Source organism: Equus przewalskii, chromosome 6 (assembly GCF_037783145.1).
Source record: "Equus przewalskii isolate Varuska chromosome 6, EquPr2, whole genome shotgun sequence".
Classification (NCBI taxonomy): Eukaryota; Metazoa; Chordata; class Mammalia; order Perissodactyla; family Equidae; genus Equus; species Equus przewalskii.
In genome coordinates this window covers 12,501-22,813 of record NC_091836.1, presented here as the reverse complement: position 1 = coordinate 22,813, position 10,313 = coordinate 12,501, and the positions used below count along the sequence as shown (strand labels likewise).

Genomic DNA, 10,313 nt, shown 5'->3' with positions numbered 1-10,313 from the left:
GTCCCTCCCTCCTCCCCTCGCCCTGGGCCAGGCTCCGCGGCCATGTGACCCGCGGCCGGGACGCGACGGGACGCGCCGGGACGGGACTCGGGGGTCGCGGGCGCGGCCCGGGGCGGGGGCGGCATGAAGCGGAGGTGGGTCTTCGTGCTGCTCGACGTGCTGTGCGTGCTGGTCGGTAAGAGCCGCGGGGACCGGGTGTGGGGACCCTTCCCAGGCCGTGCCCCGGGCCCCGAGGGTTTGCAGGGCGGTGGGGCACTTCGGCGCCTGTACCCCTCGGAGCCCCGGGCGGTGGGGGAGCCCGGGGGAGAACCCTCGGTGCCGCGCCCCGCGCGCCCTCCCGGCCTCAGTTTCCCCGCCGCCCCGGGCTCGGGAGGGGTCACCAGGGCGCCGCGGGGGGGTGGCGTCCGGGCCCCGGAGCAGGAAGTCGCCGCCGCGCGTCCCCGCCCCGGCCGGTCGGTGATTCACGGGGCGGCGGCCGGGCGGACGGGAGCGTGGCCGCGGGGCACCGGGCAGGACCCCACGCCCGCCCCCGCCCGGCTCCCGGGGTGCAGGGAGGGCGGAGCCCGGGACGCACCGCGCGCCGGTGGGATTCGAACCCCTCCTCGCACGGACCTGGGCGAGGCTGCCGCGGACCAAACCTGTCGGGCGGGTTTGTGGCCAGGCTGGGGGCGGGGCCAGCCCAAGCCCCCTCCTCCAGGGTCCCGGGAACAAAGGCCGAGTGTTTGCTCTGGGGCCGTGTGGACAATGGCCCCGGAATCCTACCCCGGCGGGGGGAGGGGCGCCTCGGGCCTGAATCCCCCCCCATCTGCTTCCTGCTCCACCGTCGGGGACGGATCGGTCAGCCCTGACGGATTATGGAGGTCAGGTCCTCCTCCCACGCCCTAGATGAAACCCCTGGGATGGCCCAGGTGGCTGCAGAAAGTCCCTGGGGGCGTCCACCAGCACTGGGCATCGTTTCTTCAGCATCTACGTTATTTATTTGAACACTTCTGTGACGCTTATTGTATGCCAGGCACTAAGCAACGTACAAATAATTAAACCTTTTCGTCCAAACATCCTGTGAGAGAGGTGCTGTTATGATCCCCAGTTTTGGCCAGAGAGGTTCAGTCTGCTGTTGGAGGTCACACAGCAGGGAGAGGTGGAGCTGACAATAGGTTGTGTGCTTCTGCTGTTTGTCAGATGCTGGCGGCCCAGGCCGACCCAGCTCCTTCCAGAAGCTTCAGTAGATAAACAGTTCAGTGTTAGATGGTGACAAGGACCCTGGTGAAAACACTCCAGCGGATGCCAGGGTTGGAGACATTTGAGCCAGAGGACCCAGGCAGAGGGAGGGGCTCCGATTCCAGTGCTCTGAACTCTGCTTCCCGAATCCCGGGAAAGCCCAACTCGGCCCAACTAGGGGCGTCTGGGTCTTCAGTGGGAGCGGCTGGGCCTGGGGGACAGGAGTTGGGGGCTGACCTCACCACCCAGGCAGCCACCTGCGCGGGCCGTGGGGCCGTGGGGCCGTGGGGCTGGGGCTCGAGTTGATTTCTCAGCGTCTTCCAGCCCTGCCCCCACCCCCAGCTTTGGGAGCGTCCTCCTTGGCCTCAGTCTTGCCAGCCAGAGGGACCCTGAGCACCACTCCTCTGCTCCCTGCCCTGCAGCGCCGCCCACCTCCCTCACAGCAAGAGTCGTGTTCTTAGGGTGTACCCTCACGCTGCCACAGAGCCTCCCAGGCCCAGCTCTGCAGGCGCGGCCCCCCACCTTCTCCCGGGCCCAGCTCTGCAGGCGCGGCCCCCCACCTTCTCCCAGGGCCCAGCTCTGCAGGCGCGGCCCCCCACCTTCTCCCGGGCCCAGCTCTGCAGGCACGGCCCCCCACCTTGTCCGAGGGCCCAGCTCTGCAGGCACGGTCCCCCACCTTCTCCCAGGGCCCAGCTCTGCAGGCGCGGCCCCCCACCTTCTCCCGGGCCCAGCTCTGCAGGCGCGGCCCCCCACCTTGTCCGAGGGCCCAGCTCTGCAGGCACGGCCCCCCACCTTCTCCCGGGCCCAGCTCTGCAGGCGCGGCCCCCCACCTTGTCCGAGGGCCCAGCTCTGCAGGCGCGGCCCCATCTCCGGACCTTTGTAAGACTGTCTCCTCTGCCTGGCACTCCTCCTCTGATCTCCCCTGAACGTCCTCACCTCCTTCAGCTGCCTTCTCTCTCTGTTCTCCCCAACAACCCCCACTGACACCTGCAGCCCCTCCCTGATTCAGTCTTTCTTTGTCCCCAGCCCTGCTGTGCTCTGTGGGGCTGTTTCCTTTACTGAGCCTCGCCCAGACTCAGCCTCAGAGGTGCTGCTTGGCCCTGTGACTGGAGCCCCGGGGGCCCTGGAATCTGGCCCGTTGGGAGCAGGGTTGGCCCTGCCTTCCTCCTCCTCTGGGGATTCAGGCCCCAGAAGAGCCCCTCCCTTTTACACTTGTCACCTGCCCTGCTGGGCAAAGGACATCCTGAGAGCGGGAGGCCTCCCTTCCTTGATGGATGCTCGTTAAACTGCTGCCTCGGTTGCTCCCAGGCCTCTCAGGTGCCCACAGATGGGCATCCCACAGTGATTGCACAGTGATGCACCGGGACTGAGACACAAAGAACAGGAGTTTCCTCCCACGGAGTGATTTCGGGGCTGGGCAGTCAGGAGGGAAGTCCATGAAAGACGTTTTGGACAGAGAAAAGGACATGGGCCAAGGTCCTGGGGGGGTGGCTGCTTGCTGGGTCTGTCGAGGAGAAAGGAGGCTGGAGGGAAGTGCGTGGGGAAGGGGGAGAGATGTGGGGTCGGGGCTGGACGATGGGCCTTGGTGTCTATCTGAGGACAAAGGGACTCACGAGGGGGTTTCAGTGGGGGCAGCAGCTTCCTATTTGCCATGAGAAAAGCTCCTAGCTGTTGGGTGGTGTGGAGGTGAGGAAACCCAGGAGGGAGGTTGAGGCAGGTGGCCACATGCTGGACGAAGGCTGCTCTGCGTGGCCCCGGGCTCGGCTGGGGGGAACATGCAGCTGGGGGGCCATGTGGCTACTAGGCTCCTCTCCCCCGCCAGCCGCTCTGCCTTTCGCCATCCTGACGCTCGTGAATGCCCCGTACAAGCGAGGGTTCTACTGTGGCGATGACTCCATCCGCTACCCCTACCGTCCGGACACCATCACCCACGGGCTCATGGCCGGGGTCACCATCACAGCCACTGTCGTCCTTGTAAGGCAGGAGGGGCTTGGGGGGGGCCGAGTTCTGCCCTGGGTGGTGTTTGTGGGGAAGAGGGCCCCCTTCGGAGTTGCTCCCCTTTGAGTGGCGAGGACCACAGCCCGCAAGCCAGTGCCTGGGGGAAACCCCACGGTGGCTGCTCCCTTGCAGGTCTCGGCCGGAGAGGCCTACCTGGTGCACACCGACCGCCTCTATTCCCGCTCTGACTTCAACAACTACGTGGCCGCCATCTACAAGGTGTTGGGGACATTCCTGTTTGGGGCTGCAGTGAGCCAGTCGCTGACAGACCTGGCCAAGTACATGATCGGCCGTCTGCGTCCAAACTTTCTTGCCGTGTGCGACCCTGACTGGAGCCGCGTCAACTGCTCAGTCTACGTGCAAGTGGAGAAGGTGTGCAGGGGCAGCCATGCCAACGTCACTGAGGCCAGGTGGGTGCTGGAGCCGCGGCCTTCATGTTGGGGATGCTGGGGGAGCCCGAGCCACAGACACCCTCAACCTGGGGTGCTGGAGATGGGCCCTCAGGAGCCGGATACTGAAGAAGGGGGAAGTGGAGGCACCCAGGGCCCTGCAGACGGGGGGAGGCGGGGCCTGGAGCAGAGCAGTGGGTGCCGGAGCCGACCGCTCCCCTCAGCTTCTGGCCCCAGCCTCGTGCTTCTGCTCATCCTCTCGCCGTCTCTGCTGATAAACTTCTTATTTAATCGACATCCTTATTTTTATTTTTCAAAACTTGAAATAAAATTCGCCTAGCATAAAATTCACTAATCTAACCATCTTGATGTGTACAATCCATTGATTTTTAGTACATTCACAGTGCTGTGCAGCCGTCCCCACTATTGTATTCCTGGATATTTTCATCACCCCGTGTCCATTAGCTGTCACCCTTCCCTGGCCCTTGGCCGTCACTGACCGGTGTGGTCTGTGGATTTGCCTCTGCACGTTTCATACAGATGGGGTCACACCACGTGGCCCTTCGTGTCTGTCCTCTGTAGCGCTGCAGAGCTCGCCAGCGGGGGCTCCTGTCAGTTTTTGCTGCGTGTGTTTTGGGCTCTGCTGGTGGGTGCGGATAGCTGTGTGCTCGTGACGCCTTCTTGACGGGGCGACCTCGAGCACTGCAGTTGCGCTGCCTGATGGCGTTTCGGTCAGTGACAGGCTATGCGTCCGACAGTAGTCCTCTCAGATCATGACGGAGCTGAAAATTCAAATTGCCTGGTGACGTGGTCACTCGCGCCCGCGTGGCGATGCTGGTGTGAACAGACACCTGCGGCGCTGCCGGTCGTGTGAAAGTACAGCCCGTGCACTTGTGCACAGTGTGTGACACTCGAGAGTGACAGTAAGTGACAGCCGCTAGACTAGACTTTTTGTTGCTGTTTTAGAGCGTCCTCTTTCTCCTTCTAAGGAAAAAGTTCACTCTACGCACTACGCCGTGTTGCATCGTTTTCTCTCGTGCTTGATTTAATCTTGTGTCGTTTGTTCATCACGGCCCCTAAGTGTCCAGTAAGAGGCCACGTCACGTGATTGACCTGGAGACGAAATTCAAAGTGATTCAGGACACGAAGGTGGGACACAGCGATGGTTGTTGCTCCCGGTCGGGCGGGTCCCAGGCCCCTCGGCTGCGACGCTGGGGAGCAAGGGCAAAGCGATGGAAGCTGTCGAAGGGTCTGCTTCATGGAGGGAAATGAGACAGACAGACATTCGAGAAGGGCCTGTGTCAGACCTGCAGAAACTTCTCATGACCCGGATTGAAGACCAGACACAAGCGTGTCCCTCTCCGCACCGTGACGATCCCGGCTAAGCAGGGAGTGTCTGCGACGTTGAAGGGAAAGGCTGGACCCGACTGCGGCGTCGAGCTCACCGCCAGCTCCGGGTGGTTGAAAGGAGTCAGATGGATGCTCGTCACACGACGGGAGAGCGAGTGCTCATGCGAAGGGTTTGCGGAAACTGGATGAGTGTGGAGGACGATCGCTCGCCAGAGCAAACGCTCAACACAGACGGGCCCCCTGTTCTGGAAACGGCGCCTGAAGGGGCCTTCTTCCGCGGGGCCCAGTCAGGGCCGGGCTTCGAGGACAGGACAGCAGCCTTGCTCGGGGCCATGCCGCAGGCTGCGAGTTGTCACCCCCTGTGCTCTGGCCCTTCTAGCGCATCTGTCGCTCCCGCTGTGGCAGCAACAAGAAGTCACGGCCGACCGGCTCCCCCGGGACGCCCCGAGCTGCCGTGCCAGGTGGAGAAGCGCCGTCGGGAGAACAGCGCGCCTGTTAAGATGGTGCTTGTTGTCGATGACGCTCCTGTGTCTGCTCCTCTTATGATCTTCATCCCAAAAGCCGAGTTTCTCCCTGCAAAGTGTGTGAAAACTGGCATTTTGAATATTGCGACGGAGCAGCTCTGCGACTCGGCGACTTGCTGCTGCTGGAGGTCGTGCTGGTGGTGAAGTGACTTTCCTGAGCTGACTCTCGGGGCCGCATTCTTCGCCGTGTGTGCCCTGAGGTTCTGCTCTCTTCGTGGAGTGACCAGCTGGTGACGGGACAGACTTCCTTCGACACCGGGAGCCGGGGAGCACGCCAGGCCTCTGCACACGGCTCTGGGGGCCACGTGGGGCCCGCCCTCCCCTCGGCCCTGCCTTCGCCTTCGCTTCCTGGCTGCAGCGCCTCAAGGTCAGCCAGAGGGCGGAGCCGGGGCCTCCCCGCCTCTCCTGAGCAGTCGCCCACCCTGGCCTCTGGACCCCAGGGCCTTGTTCTCCAGAGCGTGCCGTTCCCAGCCCTCCGTCCCAAGCTTTCGAGAGTCCGTGTGCCTCCCCAGGCAGCAGTGGCTGATGTGTTCGCTGCGATGTTTCAGACCGGAGCCCCTGGGGAGCCTCGGCCACGGGCAGAAGGAGGTAAAGAGCGGCTGGCTCCAGGGCCCCAGACGGGTCCCAGCAAACCGTCACACCTCTGCAGTGAGGCCCGTTCTCTCCCTCTGGTCCCGTGGCCACCGCCATCTGCCGACTGTTCCTGGCGGTTTTCATCGCCTTTGTGGAGCGTGGGCCTGGGAGTTCCTGACTGTTCTCTTCCGTCGATGGACGTCCTTTGTGAAAACTTGAATTTGTGTAAAAAGAAAATGTGAAAGTTTCACCAGTTACCACAGATGGAGAATAAGCCTGAAGAGAAACTCAGTGGGAACAAAGCTGGTGCTCGCTGCCTGCGGGGCGCGTGTGCCGGTTCTGGGTTCAGGGCCCGCGGCGCGTGCCAGGGGTAGAGACTGTGAGCCCCGGCCCAGACCTGCTGCTGTGTCCTCAGAGAAGCGGGGAGGGAGTCACTGACCGCGTCTGACGCTGCACGTTTCCCTGTGAAACCCTCCCTGGTGCCGCGTCCCAGGCTGTGGGGACACGGTGGGAGGGACAAGCCGCCGGGCGGTGGAGGGCAGGGGGGCCCCGTGTGCTCCCTGGTGGAGGGTAGCCCTGACACCCGCATCCTCTCCGTCCTAGGTTGTCTTTCTACTCTGGACACTCCTCCTTTGGGATGTACTGCATGATGTTCTTGGCGGTGAGTCTGTTTCTCCGTGACTGGCTTGTTGTGGAACCCCAGCCGAGTCACTCCCCTTCCCTGGGCCTCAGTTTCTCCATCTGTCAAATGAGTGGGTGGAGGCGGTGATGGGGGGCGAACTGGTTTGTTCATAGAAACTGGGGGTTCCGTGCTCCTGGCCTCAGTGCTCCCCCTGTGTGTCCGGCGGGGTGAGCTCGGCTCTTGGCTGACGGACGCCCTCTGCCCAGCTCTACGTGCAGGCGCGGCTCTGCTGGAAGTGGGCACGGCTGCTGCGGCCCACCGTGCAGTTCTTCCTGGTGGCCTTTGCCCTCTACGTGGGCTACACCCGCGTGTCTGACCACAAACACCACTGGAGTGATGTCCTCGTCGGCCTCCTGCAGGGGGCGCTGGTGGCCGGCCTCACTGTGAGCTCCACCTCCCTTCCCGGTCCCGTTCTCCAGCCCCACCCCAGGCCCTGCTTTCTCAGGGCCCCCAGACACACCCCACACCACCCCACTCCCGGGTTCCAGCCCGCTCCCCTCCCCGGGTCCCTTTCCTCCTCCGTCCCCGCCTCTCCAGCTCCGCCCCGTCTCCTCCTCCGTCCCCGTCTCCTCCTCCGTCCCCACCTCTTCAGGTTCTGTCAAATGAGTGGGTGGAGGCGGTGATGGCGGGGCGAAGTTGTTTGTTCATAGAAACTGGGGGTTCCGTGTTCTCTTCTTCTCCCAGGTTCGGTACGTCTCCGATTTGTTCAAAGTGCGGCCCCCGCTGCATGGCCCGGAGGAGGAGGAGCTGGAGCGGAAGCCCAGCCTGTCGCTGACGCTGACCCTGGGCGAGGCTGACCACAACCACTTCGGGTACCCTTCGGGTACTTCTTCCTCCTGAGCTGCGGGCCGCCCGGGCAGGGCCCTCTGCGTCCGGCCAGGTCCTGGTGGCGCTCTCACCTGGGTGGCACCAGGGCTCTGGACGGGCTCCAGGTGCCCTGGGCCGGCCCCATCTCCTGTGCACTGGACCTGGGGGTTTGGGGCGCCCGGGGCAGCCCTAGCTTGGAGGGGACCCTGTCCTCAGCTCCCTCAGTACCCCCTGCTTTTGTTGGGTTAGGGAGGGACCGAGAGATCCAGATGGAAGCTGTTTTTGTAAAGTGTAGTGCATATGTGGACTTTTTAGTAAAATAGGGCATTTTTTGGACAAGTTGTCAGTGCCCCGTCCTGAGGGCTGTGTCCACCAGCAGAGGGCACCCTCCCTCATCGCTCAGCTGGGCCGGGTGTCAGTAGACGGTTAAGTCACTGAGACCGCCCGGGTCAGGAAGAGGCCAAAGTGGAGCCCGCGGCTCCCCTCCCGGTTCCCATGTGCAGTGCCGAGGCTGAGGGTCAGGCGGGGTCTCATGTGCAGGGCCCGGAGCAGAAGGCCTCTGCAGGCCTTGGACCCTGGGCCAGGAGGGTTGGCAGTAGGGGGTCCTGATTCCGGTCAGCCTCAGGGTTCTCCCCTCCCCGTGTGTGGAGGCCACTGTCGAAGGCCCCCGATGTGGCCCCTAAGGGCTGCCTGGTGGAAGTTTGGATGTGGGCCAGAGCTCGGCCAGCGGGCCTCGGTCCTGCCTGCAGCCCCTGGAGGCTGCGTGCAGGCTGCGTCAGGGTCAGGGTCGGGAGGGCTCGCAGGGTTTGGGCCTGGAGCCGGGCTCCTTGTCCCCTTTGTGCTCCGGGACGTGCCCTCTCCTGCTCTCGGGCGGTGCCCACCTGCGGCAGCACATGCCGGCCATTCCTGGGGTTGACCGCTCCCTGTGGTCCTGGAGGACTCGGCAGTGCCCACCCTCCCTGTGCTCAGTCCTGCCCCCCGCGCTCTGGCCCGGGACCCGCGTGTGTGGCTGCAGGAACACGCCCTCTTGTCCCCCGCCCTGGATCGTCTCCTCACTCACCGCTCACGGGAGTGAGTGTCGGGAGGTGAAGCACATGAGGCTGTGAACTAAGCTCTAGAAACATTAAGGAAAGCGCGTTCGAGACCCAGCGCGGGCGGGCTCTGTGATCCGGGAAATGGAGAAAGGGAACTGGAAGGAACTCTGGGCCCAGGCCGAGCGGTGGCCCGGGGCGCGGAGCACAGCGAGCAGGAGCGTCCACCCCTGGCGGTGGCCCCTGAGGTGATGAGGAAGCTTCTGCTGCTGATGGCTGTGGGGCCGAACCTGGCAGGACGTTCGGGGTCACTGCTCAGGGAAGCTCGGGCAGTAAGTTTAATGTTTGACCAACCAGCCGTGTGACGTGGGCAACTTGCTTTTAAGTGTCGGTGTTTTATTTGTGCCCAGAACTTGTGTTACTCCATGTTCCTTGCCGGGTGCTCCTCTCAGGCCTCCAGGGTGATGTGGCTCCTGGGGACTGAGACGGGGGAGGTCTCCGGCTGCCGTGACCTCGCCTGGTGCCGCATAGACGGGAGGAAGGGGACCCAGAGGCAGAACAGCCGCATGCCCAACGTCAGGGGCGCGGCCTCCCTGAAGGTGTCGGGCAGGCTCCTGGCCGGGGAAGCCACAGTGCAGCTGCCCAGGCGTCCCAGGAGCCCAGGAGGAGGCGATGGCAGTGCCCTCACGGCGTGTGAGCGCCTCTCCCAGGCTCAGAGTGTGTCTGTCAGGGAACGGGGAGAACTTCCAGCGGGATTCCACAGGGCGGCCGGAGCAGGGAGCAGGTGGGAGGGACGAGTCGGGGCCCCTGACACCAACCGCTGCCTCCCCCTCCTCCCAGTGCCGTGACCGGAGGCCAGGACCCCAGTGAGGCTCTGGGCCCAAGTGTGGAAACAGCCCCGGTAAACGCCGCTCTGGACGTGGTGTGCTGGGCGGTGCGGTGGCTGTGCTGGGGTGGCCGACGGAGAGGAGCAGAGCGGTGAGGACGTAGCTGGGGGTCTGGGTGCTTCTCCGGGAGGCCAGGGGCCACGCCGCGTGAGTGGAGAGGGCTGCGCTGGCCAGAGCCGTCCCGAGTGCTCGAGAGCCGGAGCAGCTGCAGCCTTCGGGGCAGCACTCTCCCACTACTGGGGGTTGATCTCAGGACACGTCACACGCTGTTCCGTGTGAGCCGTGTTCCAGGGCCGTTGACTCTCACAGACTCGGCCCCGTCGCGGTCACGTGAAGTCAGGACGCCACCCTGGGTGCACACGCCTCCCCGTGTTACATCCCGAGGTGGAGGAGTATTTTCTCTTTTTCTTTTGTTGGTTCTCACGGGAAACCCCTCGATTCTTAGTCGTGTAAATATTTCCTGGGTGTGTTCTCGGTGCCCAGCGTCCCCCACCTCGTGACATTAGCTGGTTTTGGACAAACCCCTCCTGAGCACTGAGTGACACGAGGGACTTTTTGCTGGTGTGTTGGGTGCGACGTCGTGGTGTGGTTTTGTAGGAAATGGTGCTTTGTGGCCGTGCGTTCTGATGTATTTAGGAGTGAAATTTTCTGATGTCTGTAACCAACAATATTTCACAATACAAAAATGTGAAGCAAACGTGGCAAAATTTTAGTAATTCTTATGTCTACGTGCTGTGTATGGGTATTCGTTATGTCGCTCTCTTTACCATATTTCAAAAGTTTTTTATATAATTCAAAAAAGGAAAACTCTGCCTCAGTAAATTCCTGTAAGTTGAACTCTGTTTATTCATTTC

The 10,313-nt window shown here is 63.1% G+C and overlaps 1 protein-coding gene across 2 annotated transcripts in view; it reads left to right on the top strand.

The window, feature by feature from the left end:
* The window catches only part of PLPP2 (phospholipid phosphatase 2), a 10,386-nt gene continuing 73 nt past the window's right edge, over positions 1 to 10,313 (top strand). Inside the window, exons 1-6 of one of the 2 annotated variants that reach the window (XM_070622189.1) lie at positions 1 to 175; positions 3,041 to 3,192; positions 3,349 to 3,626; positions 6,656 to 6,713; positions 6,941 to 7,117; positions 7,419 to 10,313. The exon at positions 7,419 to 10,313 is cut by the window's right edge and continues 73 nt beyond it. In XM_070622189.1, the coding sequence (XP_070478290.1) occupies positions 124 to 175; positions 3,041 to 3,192; positions 3,349 to 3,626; positions 6,656 to 6,713; positions 6,941 to 7,117; positions 7,419 to 7,574 (873 nt within the window). In that variant the 5' untranslated portion in view covers positions 1 to 123 and the 3' untranslated portion in view covers positions 7,575 to 10,313. The remainder of the gene's footprint in view (positions 176 to 3,040; positions 3,193 to 3,348; positions 3,627 to 6,655; positions 6,714 to 6,940; positions 7,118 to 7,418) is intronic. The other variant, XM_070622190.1, reaches the window with a different exon arrangement.